This window comes from Trichosurus vulpecula, chromosome 4 (genome assembly GCF_011100635.1).
Source record: "Trichosurus vulpecula isolate mTriVul1 chromosome 4, mTriVul1.pri, whole genome shotgun sequence".
NCBI classification, from domain to species: Eukaryota; Metazoa; Chordata; class Mammalia; order Diprotodontia; family Phalangeridae; genus Trichosurus; species Trichosurus vulpecula.
Window position 1 is genome coordinate 106,519,582 of NC_050576.1, and position 17,496 is coordinate 106,537,077.

The 17,496-nt window shown below is 42.0% G+C and overlaps 2 protein-coding genes across 3 annotated transcripts in view; both read right to left on the reverse strand.

Moving 5' to 3' along the window:
* Positions 1 to 6,253: 6,253 nt before the first annotated feature.
* TMEM81 (transmembrane protein 81) lies at positions 6,254 to 7,159 on the reverse strand. The gene has a single exon (XM_036753552.1). It carries the CDS (start codon positions 7,157 to 7,159, stop codon positions 6,374 to 6,376), a length of 786 nt encoding a protein of 261 aa, XP_036609447.1. The 3' UTR covers positions 6,254 to 6,373.
* A 1,590-nt stretch (positions 7,160 to 8,749) lies between these two features.
* The window catches only part of RBBP5 (RB binding protein 5, histone lysine methyltransferase complex subunit), a 37,163-nt gene continuing 28,416 nt past the window's right edge, over positions 8,750 to 17,496 (reverse strand). The window contains exons 11-14 of one of the 2 annotated variants that reach the window (XM_036755922.1): positions 15,789 to 15,858; positions 15,237 to 15,466; positions 14,122 to 14,313; positions 8,750 to 10,957 (exon numbers count right to left, since the gene is read on the reverse strand). In XM_036755922.1, coding sequence (XP_036611817.1) covers positions 10,929 to 10,957; positions 14,122 to 14,313; positions 15,237 to 15,466; positions 15,789 to 15,858 — 521 coding nt within the window. In that variant the 3' untranslated portion in view covers positions 8,750 to 10,928. The remainder of the gene's footprint in view (positions 10,958 to 14,121; positions 14,314 to 15,236; positions 15,467 to 15,788; positions 15,859 to 17,496) is intronic. The other variant, XM_036755923.1, reaches the window with a different exon arrangement.

A 17,496-nucleotide genomic window follows, 5' to 3' on the forward strand; every position in this document is an offset into this window, starting at 1 on the left:
CCTCGTCAGCAAAATCGGGATAATAACAGCACCGACCTCTCAGGGTTGTTGTGAGGACCAAATGAGATGCAAACTTTGAAGCACCGACCGTATGAATTCTAGCCATTATTATTACATAGCGATTTCAGTTTTGCAAAGTGCTTTCTATGTAGTTTCATTTGATACCCTCAGTAGCCCTGTAAGTTAGGGGGTGGTATTATCATCCCCATTTGACAGTTAGGGAAACTGAATCTGAGAGCTGTTAAGCCAAGGATCGCACAGTAAGTGTCTTAGGATTTGAATTCAGGTCTTCCTGACTCCCAAGTCCCGTGTTGTACCTACTAGGCAACCTAGCAGCCTCAAATTAAATCACTTAACCTCTCCATTGGTTTAATGGAAAGAAAATCCCTGTTCCCCTTTCTTCTGCCCCACCCTTTTCCTTTTTAGAGGCTGACTGAGGATGACTAGAATGTCAGACTCACAGAGTTATTAGTATTAGACTTTTATTTTACAGATGTTATAACCAAGACACGGGGAAGAAACCTTGCCGATCACCATCACATGCCAGGCTCTGTGCTATATTCCAGGAGGATATAATATATAAAGATACAATAATGTCTTTATTAAAGGTAGAGATGCAACGGTCTCTGCTCACATAAAGCTTAGATTCCATCAAGAGAACAATGTATATACGTATAGGCACAAAAGAGGTATGAGCTAATTTTTTGTGGGGACAGCATTAAAAAGGGGGTTGGGGTCACTTAGAAGATGCAATTTGAGCTGAGACTGGAGATTCTAAGAGGCTGAGGTGAGGCAAGAGTCCCTCTGTGCAAAGGAACCGGGATAGATGATGGAATGTGCTGTATGAGACACAGCAGGAAAGCTGATGGGAGGAATAAAGATGAAGGGGAAGTAACATAGAATAAAGTCTGAAAGTTAGGGGCCAGGTGGCGAAAGGCTTTAAGTGCCAGAGTTTATTTTTTATTCTACAAGGAATAGGGAGCCAGTGGAGTTTATTGAGGAAGGAAGTGATATGGGCAGACCTGGACTTTAGGAAAATCACTCTGGCAGCTGTTCTGAGGACAGACTGGGCAGGGGGAGCATGGAGGGAGAGACTTGAGGCAGTGGGAAATAATTAGGATGCTATTGCCATCGTCCAGGTAAGAACTGATAAGGGTCTAAATTAGGGTAGGAGACGTGAGAGTTGAGAAAAAGGGACAGACATGAGAAATGTAGAGATAAAAATAAGATTTGGAAATTGATTGGATATGTGGGGTAAGAGTGAGGAGGATGAGGACAGCTAGGTGGCTCAACTGGACTTGAACTTTGTAGTGAAGAAGACATGAGTTCAAATTCTGTCTCAAATGTGGACTCCCTCTGTGACCCTGGGCAAGTCACTTAACTTCTCAGTTTCCATTTCTGCATCTGTAAAATTAGGGGTTTGTCTTGATGGCCTCTAAATGGCCTTCCAGCTCTAAATCTGTGATCCCACGTAAAAGATATAGTGGTACCCCAAAACAAAAATAGGGAGGTTCAGAAGAGGAGTATTTATGGGGAAAGAGATATTCTTTTTTGAACCTGTTGAGCTGGAGATGCCTGTGGGTCATCCATTCTGAAAGATTCAGTAAGCAGTCTGCGATGTGGGATGGGAGCTCAGGAATGAAACAAAGACTAAAAAAGGTAGACAGACAGACAGACAGACAGACAGATAGATAATGATAGGCATATATATACATATAGAGATGACAGAGACAGACAGATAGATAATCTTGGAGTCATCTTCAACTGATGAGGTCACCAAGGATGTTAAAGGAAGAGTACCCAGAGCGGAACTTTGGGGTACACCCACAGAGGCTGTGATATGGATGATGAGCCTGCAAAGGAAACTAAGAAGTGGTCAGATGGGGAGAAGGAGAACCAAGAGGGAGTAGTGTTATAACCCAGAGAAAGGGTAACCAGGAAGAAAGGGTAGTCAATGGAGTCAAACACTGCAGAGAGGTTCATCAATCAATCAACCTTTATTAATCATTACTGTGTGTCAGGTATTGTGCATAGTGCTGGAGATACAAAGAAAAGTGAAAGATAGCCCCAGCTTTCAAGGAACTCACAGCCTAATGGTATAGGTAATGGAATAGGGGGATGTTGCAACAATTCGGCTAGCAGCTGTTGTGGGGGTGAAAAACCAGCACAAGCCCAACAACAAGCACACTGCCAGCACAGTTTCTTTTGATCTGCTTTACTAAGGAAAGTAACATTAAGGGTTTAACAATCTTATTTCAATCCAACATACAAATATCATTCACCTAGTTCAGGGGAAAAAGCCAGCACCCTGAACTTCAGAGCAAATATAAACAAATTACAAACATACATTATAAACAAATATAATTCATAGTTACCAAGAAACCATCAACATCTGGGTTGATGAGCCAGGCGGCTCTTAGAGCAGCTGCCTAGAGTCCCACACCAACACTCCTCCAGGAGTGAGAGCCTCAAGCAAATACCTCTGTTCTCTTTTTATACAGTCTTTGAACGTCATCAAACGTCATCTGAGTCACCAGAACTCAGGCACCTACTATTGGCTCTGGTCTTAGCAACTCCCCTTAGGGCCCTGGGGGCTTCATGCCTACATAGGCTTAGCACCTAGTAGTTAGGGGTTTGGGCCTGGAGCTTTGCACCTAGTAAGGCTCAATCAAAGATAATTAATTTGGCATTCTAAAACAGTAAAAAAAAAGTCTCAATCAATATTACAGGGGAATCTAATGACGGGACAACATGTTAACATTTATATACAAACAAGCTCTATACAGGATACGTTGAAATCCACAGAAGGCAGGCATTAGAATTTAGATGACTGAGGAGAGTTTCCTATAGAAGGTGGGGTTTTAATTGGAATTCGAAGGAAGCCAGGAGATGGAGGCAAGGAGGGAAAGCCTTCCAGGCATGGGGGACAGCCAGCAAAAATGCCTGGAGTCAGGATATGGAGTGTCTTTTTTTACGAAGGAGAGCTGGGAAGGCCAGTTTCACCAGAGAGCAGAGTTTGTGGGTGGGTATGAGATGTCATTTATTGTTCTCCTTTGTACTCTGAGAGGACCAAAATGACATCATGATGCCAGGGTTAATGTATAGTGTGTCTAACTGTGTGTGGCTGATCAGACCAAGACGAGGCGCTGTAAGAAGATTAGAAAAGTAGGAAGATCCAGGTTATATGAAGGGCTTTGAGCCCTAGGGGGTTTTACATTTGATCCTAGAGGTGACAGGGAGCCAATGGAGTTCATAGAGTAGGAGGGTGACACGGTCAGACCTGCATCTAGAAAGATCACTTTGATGGCTGAGTGGAGGTTGGCCTAGAGTAGGAGAGACTTGTAGCCCACAGACCAACCAGAAGGCTATTGCAACAGTCCAAGCATGAGGTGATAAGGTCCTGTACCAGGCCAGTGACAAAGCCAAAGGACAGAAGGAAGTATATTCAAGAGATGTGACAAAGGTAAAATCCACAGGCCTTGGCAACAGATGGGGAGAGGTTGAGAGTGTGGAGTCAATGCTAACACCTATTTTGTGAGCCTGGGTGACTATAACAGGGACACTAGGCGGAAGGGGGGATTTGGTGGGGGAAGTAATGAATTCAGTTTTGGATATGATGAGTTTAAGATGGGATATCCTGTTCAAGATGTCCAGCTGGAGATCAGCAGGGAGATTAGGGCTGGATAACTAAATTTGAGAATCATCAGTAAAGAGATGACAACTGAATCCATGGGAGCCAAGCGAAAAATAGTAGAGTAGGGAGAATGGGGTCATAAGAAGTGGCAGAACAGGGACTAGAACTCAGGTCTCCTGACTCCTGACCATGGGCACCAGGTTACTTCTCTCACAGAATTCAAGAATACTGCGAACACTTGAGAAGCTACAAGTCAGGCCCTCCGGCCTTTTCCTTGAAATGTAGTAAGGGGCTGTCACTTTCTCTTTCATTAGATTTTCCTAGACTGAACTACTATAATTTGATATTATTAAACTCATCCTTCCTGAGGCAGGTGGAGATGATGTATGGTAGAGTGGATAATGATGGAGATTTAAAGTTTGTCCTTAATCAAGGATGTCGCCATATTTCTGACCTTCGGGCTAGGGCTCATTCTTCTCTGGGCTTGGGGTGAGATCATAAGACTCCTTCTCCTTCCAACATTAGCAAGAGAAATCTGTGTAGGAGAAATGTAATTCACTTAGTAGAATTAGCCCAGCCTATGGCCATCCAGAGGCCTGCCTCCTCTCCTCATGGCACTACAATCCAATTACCTTCAGGAGAGACATTGGATTTTTGAGTGCCTTGTTCAGAATGAATTCCAAATGGATTGAGGTGGGTACTTCACTACCCTCCAGGGCTATGCCTGCTAAAAAGAAGTCAATATATTTGTTCTCTTCTAGCAGCACAGGCCTTTTCCTGGCTAAAAAAGTTTGAACTAAAGGGATTAAATAGTTGGGGAAAGCAAACCAAGACAATTTGAATGGCCACAGGACAACCATACCAGAGGAAGTGTTTATCCTTGGGTGGAAATTCACCTTAACACCAAACAGGTGAGGTCATGGGGTGGGGACTCTACATCTGACTCAGCCTTTCCTCAGTACATTGTCATTCCTATCATAGCTCAAAACCCTAATGATTTCCCCTAGATGTCTCAAACTCAACATATCCACAACAGAACTCATTATCTTTCCCTCCCAACCATCCCCTTTCCCATCATTGTTCTGTGTGCCACCAAGTGTCTAGTCGCTCAGGTTGACAGTCTCAGTCATCCTCAACTCCTTGCTCCACTCACTCCTCATGTTCCAATCAGTTTTCCAATCTTATACTTCCCTTCTCCTATATATTCCCTTGTCTTCACTCACAGAGCCAATACCCCAATTCAGTCCTCCAGCTGGACTACTGTAATATCCTTCTGAGTGGTCTCCTGATTCTCTCTCTCTCTCCCCCTCCATCCCTTCCTCCCTCTTTCTCTCTCTCTGTTTGCTTCCTCTCTCCCCCAATAAACTCCAGTGGTGCCACTCGCTATTGCCTCTAAATTCAAATATAAACTTAAAGGTCTCCACAGCCTGCTCCCTTATCTTTTGTCTTTTGTCTTATTCTCCTCCCAGCACTCTACAATCCAGGCTGTAGCATCTGTGCTTTTGTAGTGGCTGACCCCGCCATGCTTGGAATGTTCTTACTCTTCTCCTCTGCCCCTTAAAGGCAGGTTAAATGGTTTTAATAGATAGAGCCTTAGACCCAGAGTCAGGAAGATCCTAGTTCAAGTCAGGCCTCAGATACAAGCTGTGTGACCCTGGGCAAGTTTACTCTGCCCCAACTGTAAAATGAGGATAATAATAGCACCTACCTCCCAGAGAATTAAATGATATATATGTAAGGAAGGTGTTAGCATGGTACCTGGCATGTAGTATATTGTTCAGACATGTTTCAGTCATGGCTGACCCTATTTGGAGTTTTCTTGGCAAAGATACTGTAGTACTTTGCCATTTCCTTCTCCAGTTCATTTTACAGATAAGGAAACTGAGGCAAACCGGGTTAAATGACTTGCCCAGGGTCACACAGCTAGTGTTTGAGGCTAAATTTGAACTCAGGTCTTCCTGATTCCAGGCCTAGAACTCTATTCTCTGCATCACCTAGCTGACCCTGCATGTAGTATAGTCACTTAATAAATGCTTGTTTCTTGCGAATCTCTGGCTTGCTTCAAGATTCAGCTCAAATGTTTCTGCCTGCAAGAGGTTCTTCCCAGTTCCCCAGTTGCTAGGGCCTTCTACCTTCTATCTACCTTATATATCTTGTTTGTTCTTATTTCCGTATAGTTGTCTCTCTCCCCTGAACCCCAGAATGTAATATCCTTGAGGGCTGGAGCTGTTGCACTTTTGTCTTCAAATCTCCAGTGCCTGGCATGAGATAAGTACTTAATAAATGCCTGTTGACTAATCTAAGTGATCAGAGACACCACCTCCAGATTGTGGAGTAGGAAAGAAAAATTCAAACCCACAGTATAGATGCATACAACGCAGAAACTTTTTATTAAAGTGGAAAGAGGAAGAATCTATAGCTAAAAAAATATCAAATAATCATTCTGTTCAAACATCTAACAATGGGAAGAAGGATTAACATTGGAAATAATTACAGAAAATTTTAACATATGCAAAACCAAAGTAACTTTGGTGATGAGCTGGGCTTTCTCCTGGAACCACAGGGCACTCAGGCATTCATATAATACTGAGAAGATGGGTAAGGTAGGACAAGCTTGGCAAGAGACAAAGCACATCAGAGATTTCATTTTCCCATAAATTCTATGGGGATTCCATTCTCTCCAAAAAAGGTTAGCACCTCTATGAGGCTTGTAAATGTCAAGGAATGGTGGCCAAATTATTACATCTCTGTCTTGCCCTTTCTTTTGGAAGTTTTCAGCAAATAGTGAACAGCTATACTCACCAGCACACCTACAATAACACCCCCTGTAATTCCTATCCCCAGTGCTAACCAGACTTTTTTATTCCATAATGAGCGCTGGAGATGGGTATGTTTATCTAGATCCAGATCCATCCCCTTATCTATTAATTTCTGCGCCTCGGTCAGGGACTGATCAAAGTTGAGGTTCACTAAGTCGGCAGGAATGACCCTCAGTGCAAAGTAGACCCTCTTGACAAACCTCAGATTCTTCAGTAGCTGGACATCACACCTATAGGTGCCTGAATCATGCTCTCGGACAGGATTGAGCACCATAGAATGGATAGAGCGCCGAAAAGGTTTAAACAATTCATCGTCGGTGGAGATGATGCCACGGGCAAGCATCCAGGTGAAACGGAAAGCCTCCTGCCCATAGAGGAGGATGTCTTCGCTCAGACAGGTCAGCTCAAACTCTTTCCCAATGGGAACAGTGAAGTGGACCATCCCGCAAATCCAATTGGTCAAACATTCAGTGTGGTGAGTCTCACATTTCCTCCTCACCCCATCAGGGCCAACCTCACAGGTGCTCTCCTCCTTATAGCCCAGGCCACAGGTGACTGTGCAGGGTGTAGTGTTGACAATCACTCTCCCACGAGCCAACTGCAACTTTGCAGGGATTGTGAGTGCTTGATGGGATGTCACTATTATAGGCAAGTAGAAAGCAAATGCCAGTGTTCCAAGGATAAAGCCAGCGTCTAATGTCTTCATGCTTAGACCTTCAGTCAACAGCCCATGAGGCCATTTTGGATAAACATTAATCAAAAACATTTCTGAAATTCCTGCTAAATTCTCTTCAGTTTCACATTCTAAATTTCGATGACATGAGATATCTTCCAAAGTCAAAAGGTGGTTTGTTTGTTTGTTTTTCAAAAGTACAATGTGACCTAATAAACAAAATTCCAAACTTTAACAGATCATGCAAGGCAAAAGAAACCACATGCAATATTGGTACTTATTATTGACCACTTTACCATGCTTCAGATATCCCTTTCATATCCTTGCAACTAAACGGGGTTTCTTTGGGAGAAAAGCAACAAAAGGCTTCATAATTTGAAGTGAATTTTGAAATCACTATGACTGTGTAATAGAAAACAGTGTACTTTCCCACTGCTCCTGGAACTCTGAATAGGATCTATAAATTTCTAGGTACCTAATTAGCTCCAGCCAAACAATTCTTACTCATTAAATTCGCAAGAAGCACCAATATGCCTTAAAGTTGGAAAGGTACTAAAATTCTTTTGTATTGAACACTGGAAGTCATTATAACTAGGTTCTACATGAGGTTCCACCACTAATAAGCTGTGAAACCTTAGGCAAGTCACTTAAATCCATCAATCTATTTTCTCATGTGCAAAGTGGGAAAAAGGACCATTTGCTCTGCCTGCCTAACAGGGCTGTTGAGGATCAAATCTCAAGTGTGAAAGCATTCTATAAATATAAGTTATTAGAAATACAGGGCTAGAGGAGAGACAACCAAGATCATATAAACCCAACCCCTTCATTTTCCAGAGGCCCAGAGAGATGAAGCAATTTGTTCAATGTTACACAGTGAAACTACTAGAAATAAAACTAAAAATTAGTGGAGACAGAGGCTGAAATACCATTTAAGAAGCAAAATGTTTATCAGCAAAGCAGGGATATTTAACGTAGCTACCATTTTCCTTTCTCTGCACTGCTCCGTCCCAAGAGTAATGAAGTTATTTTCCGTTTGAAAGGAAACTTAATTCACCCAGACTTCCTGCTGAGTCTCTTTATTCCTTATACTCTACGAACAGCAGCTGACAGGGTATGCTTATGACATGGTTGCTATGAAACAGTTACGATGTCACAGAAGGGTTCTCAGGGTCACAGTAATGGGAAAGGTTAAAGAGGAACATTTCAAAGTGAACAATCAACTTGGAGAACAAATCTTGAGGAATCTGAATAATGTAGGTTTTGTTTCGTTTGAAAAGAAGCATAGGCCTTAGGATGTGAAGAGTGTTCATACAGTTATTTAATTGACAGAAAGGTGATAGTAGTGGTAGGAAGAGACCCGAGTTTATCCCCAACTTGACACTTTGTTAGCTAATGATAAGATGTCCATACAAGGAGATCTTTAGGACTGAAACAGATGATTTGTTTTAGAAAGCCAAAATATAACCTTGTTCAGAGGTACGAGGGTGAACTACGAACTTCCAGACCTATAACTTCAACAGCCCTTCCTAAGCTGAGGCCCGTGTCTTCTGTGCAGCAAAACAATATGGCAAACACACTGAAGAGCAAGTGCTCTTTGTAAACAATTACAAACAACTGTTTTTTTAAGCAAAACGATCATCTTTATTTTATTTACAAAGCATCATCACCTTGGCAAGAACTATTCAAGTGACCAATTTTCATCCTTTACAAAACTACAGAACAATTAAAACTTAAAAAAAAAGTGACAAGAGGGAAAACACATATACATGTAGGGAAATGAAAGGAGGAAAAAATATACATATACTGTACAAATGGAGAAGCAGTCAAATGAAATGGACAGGAAGTTTGAAGAATGGAAGAAAATATTTGAGTCACAAAAACAAATCCTGAAGATGCTGTCAAGGACCAACCTGAAGGAGCTTAGGTTGGCACTCTTAGAATTGGGAGGGGAAATGGCTCAATACCCAAGTACCCAGGCAAGGAAATTCAAATTACACGGTAAATAGTGACAGGCTAGAAAAACATTTATGTGAACTGGCAGACTAATGCAGAATACAATCCAAAGTAAGGACAGCGTTCCTGATGATTTAAAGCAGAAACGTGTCCAGCAGTCCACACAATTACTCTACTACCGAGTAACTCATATTAAGAGTCTGAGTAACGAGGGTTTCTGGAAAGAACAGTGACATCAAAGAACGTGGACTCTCTGTCATATGCCTTGAGAAATGGACAAGTGAAATGGGAGGAAAGGCTCTTTCAGACATTTTTTGTTTCTCCTACTGTCCCTCAAACATCCTTTCAAAAAACCAGGTTCATCTCTTTCTTGGATCATCTACAGGCTCAGGTGGGTTCCTCCTCATGCTATGGCATAAATTGTTCTAAACCTTTCCTCAAGAAGTTAAGAGAAAACACTACCTTCAAACTAAAACAGATATAGCTAGGTGAATACTGCACCCAGAGCTGTGGATCCTCATTTCACATTTTGCTTCCCTAAAATGAACTTTTGAGACAATAAGCGATAAAACATAAGCAGAACAGGCCAGACGATAAGCTACGTGGGTTCACAAAGGACCAGCAATAGAAGTGGAAAGAACTCTGGGAAATTTTTTAAAATCCAAAGGTTTCTCCTGTGCACACATGTGATCTGCCACTCTTGTTTCATAAATGGTGGTGAAGAAGCTGAGAAACTGAGAAGCCTTTCACAGAAAGGAAGTGACCAACAAAAAATGTTAATAGAGGAATTGTAAGGAGGAAACTGAAACTGCTCATAACACAGACACAGGTGGCGGTGGGGGAGGAACACTGATATTTTGAGGGAAGGGCAAATCCATGGACAGTGATGAAAAAAATTTCACTTTGAACTTTGATTTGAACTATGCTGCTGCATCTGATTTTGGACAGCTCCATTTTAGACCTTGCACAGATACTTCTTCATAAAAAGGCTCAAAGACACCTTTGTTCGGTTTCTTCTCTAGTAGTTTGCACATGGCAGCAAAAAAAAAATCCCTCATGTGCTACTTTGCCTGGGACAGGTGAAACTACCTGTCTTCAGAAACATGATTTAGAGAGATTAAATTGATGCTGAAGGCTAAAATAGGAAAAAAAAAAAAGAACATTTTACATCCCACCCTTTTGGGGAAAAGGTTATATGATAGTCAAATTGGGTTTCTTATTTATGTCTTCCCTTTCTGATGGCTCTACATTTTCCTGAGCTTTTCAGATTATAAGCACTTCATTTTCTTGCCTGTTCTTAAAAAGAATGACATAATATGGAATACAGGCCTTTATATAATGACTGGGTTAGGGAAGGAGAGAGAAAAGAGAGAGAATGCAACAGATCCTTTTCTACAAGACAACAGCAGGGAGAGGAAAAGTTACACAGAAGAACAATTGACTTGAGGACATGCGCTAAGGATGAGAGGGAGCAGGAGATGAGGAAGGGCAGATCAAGGTGATGCTTAGTTAAGAAAGGTCACACAAAGAAAACGTAGGCATTGTTCCAGCAGCATAACTAAGCAGAGAAGCATTCCGTCTAAATAAGCCAGGAGTCCCGTTCAAGTCTTTGCAAATCCTCTTTTCCTGAGTCTATTCGAAATTATGTTTTGAGAGGGGAGGGTGGGCAGGGTCACTCTTCTTTCATTAATTCACTTCATTCAAAAATAAGCATCACTCCTCCTTCCACCTGCTGAGAGAGGCAGAGTCCTTGGTATTAAATGGAAGTCAGTCTCATCTGTCCGAGCACAATATCCGAGGCTGCATGACCAAAGAGTGGGAAAAGAATGGAGAATTCCCAAGGTCATCTTCATAACAGCTCTGAGATTGCTCCCCCTGCTGGAGAGATTAAGATGGGAAAGGTTCCATTAGTCTCACTTCATCCCAGTTAGTGGTGAGAATGGAGAGTTGACAGATAAGATGTGGTACAAGCATAAGCATAAGCAGGCAAAATACTATTTTCCTGATCTAGAAAAAGAGATCCAGTTAACTCTTGGCTACCCTTCGCTGAGACCCACCAATAACCAGAAAACCATTTTAGAAGTTACGAGTGCTCATCTTGGCAGGGTACAAAGAGCATCACTGGCTCTGGAGTCAGAGCTTGGGTCTAAATCCTATCACTTAGGGTCACTGCCTATGTGACCCTGGGCAAGTACCCTCTCCTCCTCGGTCTGTAAAAGGAAGAGGTCAGACTAAATGGCCTCTGAGATCCCTTCCAGATCCACAGCTATGGTCTGTGACCTTTCCACACCTTTTCTCACCAAGGGAGCAAAGCTGTATCCCCGGATTTTTAACCTTTTGTTCCAGGTTCCCAACCACATTTACAAAGGTATAAACAGATGGTATGTGAGCCGGGCAAGCAGTGAGAAAGGAGAGGAAAAGCTACGGAGTCTCACAATTAACATCTAAATAGTCATTCCCTAAATAATCAACCAAGAGTTAGCTACACACCCTTTCCAAAGGCCTCAAAACCCACAGTTCGCATAGTGTCCTCTAATCACCTCAGAACTTCACCTCCGCAGAAGTGTCTGAAAGACTCTTACTCAAGTTTGCTAATAACTCAGCAAACAGAATCCTAATTCTGCAAATGAAATGAACATTTCCCTGACTATTCGACAGAAGCTATTCAGCCTCTGGGGACAGCCTTAAGGGGATAGCTAAGGATGTTGGCAAGGAGGTCCAGAAAAAGAATGAAGTCAATTTGTCCCTGCTCCACATTATAGGGTAGAGATAGAAATGCGGGCACTAATGTCACCTGAAGAAAAAGTCATTTCAAAAAGAAGACTCATGCTAGGATGTGAGGGAACCCATTTACAAAACTGACACAGGAGATTAAAAGAAAAGTTTCAACCACAGAATGGCACAGCTGGAGAGGGGATATATTGGCAACGAAGACTATATTTACATTTGCTGAAGAACAGACTGATTTTAAAACGAGATTCAAAATCATCTAGCTGAATGTCACATTGTTAGAAATTCAGTTTATACTTCTTACAGTTCAGCAGGAACGGGAGGTTTTGGTACCACCTTCCCTTATATATCACAACGTGAAAAAAATAGTCATGTACCTCTTAAGGCCAGAATAAAATGAGATGAACAAAACAAACTCCACAGGCCTCAACACCATCTCCTCTCACTGTGAGAATGGTTTTGCTCATTCTATTCTGGGTCCCTCTGCTATTACTGCTCAAAGAAGACCAAAAAAACAAAAAATCCAAACCCCAAATTTCAGGCCACCAAATAAACCAAAAACTCTGTAGAAAATTATGGAATTCAGATATCTTCCTCCTGAATGTTCATTACCAGATTCCAGAAATTGGGTTTTCTGGATTTAGATCAGTTTTCACTGATAACACTACAGCTAACTCTTAATTAAATGGATTTGATCAACAAGTCAACTACATTAAAAATAGCCATTTAAGATGGTCTACATCTGAAGACAGTTTGAGTTTTATATCCTCATTCTCCTGAATGTACAATACAAGTTTACTGAGACAATTAAGCAATAAAATGTAAGCAGAGCAGACAAGATGATAAGCAACACGGGTTACAAAAGACCAGCAATGGAAGCAGGGAGAACTCTGGGCCAAACCCCTCCACAAACCAGCAGCTGCTCCCAAGGACAGACAATTAGGCGCAACACAAAGGGAGTCTACAATAAGGTAAAATGTACGCAGTGGAGCTCAAAACATGCAATCAGGTACAAGACTCCCAATGTCATTTCAAAACTAGGATGATTTATGCTGAGCTGAAACTTTCTACTCTCTCTTCAGGTAGCCATGAAAGAGGCACAAAGAATCAAAAACAACCCTTTCAGCCAAACATCAGCTTGGAGAAGGATCCGTACAGTACTTTGATACCATTCACATGAACAGGGCTTGTGATTTCATCTCTGCTGCAAGCCTCTGGTTAGGAATGCACCTCTACAATGCAGATGGGCCTCTCCTCTGCCACCTAGTCTAGAGAGGTGCCTGGGGCCCTGTGAGGTTGAGTGACTTGCCCAGAGTCACACGGCCAGGATGTGTCAGAGGAGGGACTCGAACCTACATCTTCATGACTACAAAGCTGACTCTATCCACTACACCATGCTACTTCTCTAGCCTGAATAATATTACTCCTTTTTTAAAGCCCATCAAATATTAAGACCACAGGACTGTTCTCATAATAGAAACTTTGGTGTTTATAGTTAACATGCTCTCTGGACTGGAGAGGAAGAACACACCAAATTAACAGAAGCTACAGCTAGTCACAAAAACTGGAATATTCCCCAAAACTGTCTAAACAGGCATTTCGATGAATGAAATTGTTCTAAATGAGGGCTTAGGGAAAGTGGCCTTGCTAATACACGGCAGGAAACTGAAACAGTCCTTTTGGTTTAGGATGGATTCATTTTCCCTATAATATATAAGACCCAGTTTAGAGATCCACTCCTAATAAAAAAGGGCCATCCCTCCCAAACTTCAAATACCACGAAAGTGAGATGGCCCATTGATTGAGAAAGCCAGTTTCAAAAGGCTTAGGCATTAAGATCTTACACAGACACTGCAGCCTCTACATCCCAGTAGCTGCTTTTCTGGTCAGCTCCTCCCAGGTTTTCTCCTCCCATTTTCGGGTCCTGACATCATGATGGTATGTACCTCAAAAACTTCATCTTCCTTCCTAGCCATTCTGGAGTGTACAACCACCAACTTCATTACTGGCACTGGGCTACTAGGGGGGAAAAACAAACAAACAATGCTGGGACTTTGGCAGAAGGTTCCATTTGGCTCCCTGTCTAAATTTTTGTTTCTTTTACTTGGAGTAAAAACTTGGGAGTAAACAGAGATAAGGAAAACAAAGACAATATGGTTTCTCCTGCCCTTGGCAGCAGCTTAACCCTTTGGGAGTGAATGCCACTGGTAGGTAAGGAAGGGAGGGAGAAGTGAAGAGCTGCGGGCAGGCGTCGGGGGCTGTACAAAGCAAGGCCGCCACGCAAGCCGGGCGCGCCCACCATGGGTCCTTACCTGTCAAGGGCTGGCTGGGCTCCGCCTGCACTCTACCCTTCGCTGCTCCTTCCAGAGGTAAACCTCTGTCCCCTTTGTAGAGTTTCGGTTTAAATGGAGAATCTTTCTCTTTACCTTTTGATCCTTTAGGCCGGCCTGCTTGCTTCTTCTTCGATTTGCCATCCCCCTTCACCCCCAGTAGCGGATGGACTTCTGCAAAGGGACAAACAGGTATGGGAAGGAGTCCACACAAACCAACCCAAATCTCTAGCCCACACCAAAAAGAGTGTACACAGTACCACTGCCAATAAGGAACTTTGTGTCTGTGTTCAAAAAATGAGACTAAATCTGCTTGAGTTATTACCTTTTGCAGAACTATGAAAAGGGGAGGGTGAGGGAGCCATGAGCTGAGGAGAAGCCATTAATGAAAAAAAGTCAAACCCAGACAGTTTCTTATGAAGAAGCGCGCACAGTACAATAACCCAAATGGAGGCTAAGGTCCATGTTACTATCACACTGTGGGCAAAAACAAGACACAGCCACAGGCTTGATTCTGACCATTCTGGTGGAGTAGGGAGAAGATGTAATCAGGAATTAGGAGGTCTGACCAAGCAGCTGTGTGACTCTAGGTAAGGGACTTCTCACTGGCCACAGGAAAATGCTGGTGTTGTATCTGACAGTTCTTCATGTTTCCTACAGCTTCGACATTCTCTTGATAATATACACGTTGAGGAGAAGAGAGGATATGCAGGGTTTTTTGCAGGCATTTAGGGATCAGAATGGAAATAAAGGTTGCTTGGTCAGAGTGCAAAAATGGAAGCTAAGGGAAAAACTTGTCCTGATATGACAGACTTATAATCAAATGCTCAAAATAAGGTATTGCCTAATTAAGAGAACATTTATAACTAATACTAATGACTGTTCCTCCATGAGATTAACCAGAGGCCCACTTTGAGCTCAAAGAGTACTAACCTGCTAGCCAACATTTGGCTCCGAGTTCATAATAAGAAGGTAGTCCCTACTGGTACTGTAGATACTTTGGTGGGGGCAGGGCCGGAAGAAGAGGCAACCAAGATTGTCAGTCATGTAGGTGAGTGAACAATCATCTCTTAGGCACCAAAAGAAATAGGTCTCACCATCATTAGGTACTCCTTGAAGCTCAATGTTGGTTGTTTTGGTTTTCTTCTTTGGTGGCTGGGGCCCATCTGCTGAGGACTGTCTCTTCTTCTCTGAACCAGCTCCTTCTTCCATCAATGAGGTTTGGACAGCATCAGGTGGAGGCCCATAAGGATTTTCCTCTGGGTCTTCTACCTCAGGGGCAATGGGTAAGTATAACAAAGCCTTTGAATCTTCCAGCTCCTCATCACTGTCAGGGAGGGAAAGGAAGAGGGGGAAAAAACAAGGAACTTAAAACCATGTAAAATGCTTATTAAGTGCCAACTATGAACAAGACACACAATCAGTCCTTAAGACATAAGGCAGAGACCTTCCCTAAGTCAGGATTAACTCCACTAGACATGTAAATGAACAAGAAACCAAGTGTCCAAAATCTCATGAGAAATAAAGAGGAAGTGATGGCTCAGGCAAGTTCAGGGGCAGAACATTGATAATTAATTAAGAACAAAAGGTAGGAGGAGGCTAAGTTGCTCTACTTTAGAAAGCAAATACATAATGCCATTTGTGCTCACCTGCTACAGAAGGCAGCTATAGGATCTACACTAGTGACATCTACTTCTTCATCTTCTGCAGCATCAGCACCTGTAATACAGTTAAAAGGAGAATAGATTTAAATGAAAAGCGAGGATTCGGGCAATGCCTTTTAGAAGCCCAAATCCAGGGATGAACAGGTAGGAAATAAAACTATTACCTGCTTTCTCATCTATAAAATGGAAATAGCACAACACAATACATTTCAGGTTTGTTGTACATAAAGTGTTTTAGAAACCTTCAAGTGATCCACAGAAGTGAGCTGTGTATGGTTTGTGAGTATTAGCTATAATTACAAATACTGTCAGCGTAATCTAAGATTAATTTCTCATCCTGTACTGGCTCATCTCCCACATAGTTTCTCTTATAATATAAAGTAAAAGGTATGACAAAGGTTGGTGGTTGAAAATGAGGCTCAGCCCTGAGGCCCAGCACCACCAGATGACCAAGTGATGATCTGCAGCACACATCACTTGAACCATTTTGTGTTCTTAGAAGAATGACTTCTATCATTCACACATTTGAGTATATAAGCACCTGCAGTGTGTGTAGTCCTGTGCTGTCAGGAATACAAAAAATAGGACAAGCTCCTTCAAGGAGCTTCCTATCACATTCACACATGTGGGATGAGATCCCACGCTTAGAAATCGAGACATACAGATCCTGTGTATGACACAGGACCTTCCAGGAACTCACTATAAAATTGGGAAAATAAGACATAAATGCAAGATAATCTAAGAGTACATCAAATACCAAAGGAGTAGTAAAGACAAGAAGTACTCCAGCAGATAAGTGAAGGAGGAAAAGACTGTTAGTCAGCCCTGAATGTGTGGAGTGAGGATCCAGTTGGTGCTTTGGTCATCCCACATCTTCCTATCCTCACCTTCACCCTCAACAGCAGCATTTCTATAGCGCATGCAAAGTGCGTCACATGCACTCACAACACTCCTGAGAGCTAAGTGTTATCTCTATTTTACAAATGAAAGGCATTAAGTGACAGGGTCACACAGCTTTTAAGTGTCTTAGGTAGAATCTAGACTCAGGTATTCAAGTCTAGCACTCTATGTGTTCAGCCACCCAGCTGCAAAAAAAATGTGTCTAAAAGTACTAATGGGTACATCAGTCAATACAGTCAAGGAGCAAATAATTTCAGAAAACAGTTAAGTCACATTTTCTTTGAGAAACACCTATGATAAGATAAAAAAAATGAAAGTAGTTGTTGGAATGTGGAAAGAAAGCACACTGATTCCCTTTTCTTAACTGGTCTACCATTCTGAAAAGCAATTTTAAACTGTTCTAAGAAACTGACTAAAATGCCCAGATGTTTTGATTCAAAGACCCCACCCCTCTATGAGAAGGTCAATAAGAAAGGCTCCATATATTCCAAAATATTTATAGCAGCAATTTTTATAGTAGATTAAAAAAAAAAACTAAAAATAAAGTTCTTATCTATTGACTGGGGAATGGTTAAATATTTTGTGGTCCATTAGTATAATGTAGTGTTCTAATAACATACACAATGTCAACAACAATCCAAAAAGAAACAATAAAACAAATGAAAGGGAATGCTTTAAAATTAAGATGACCATGCTTTCTCCCTTATTTGTAGAGGTCTAAGGGTGTGGAACTCTGCATAGGATATCAGAGCTGGTTGGTATGTTAGTTTTGCTGAACTTTTGTCCTTTTTAT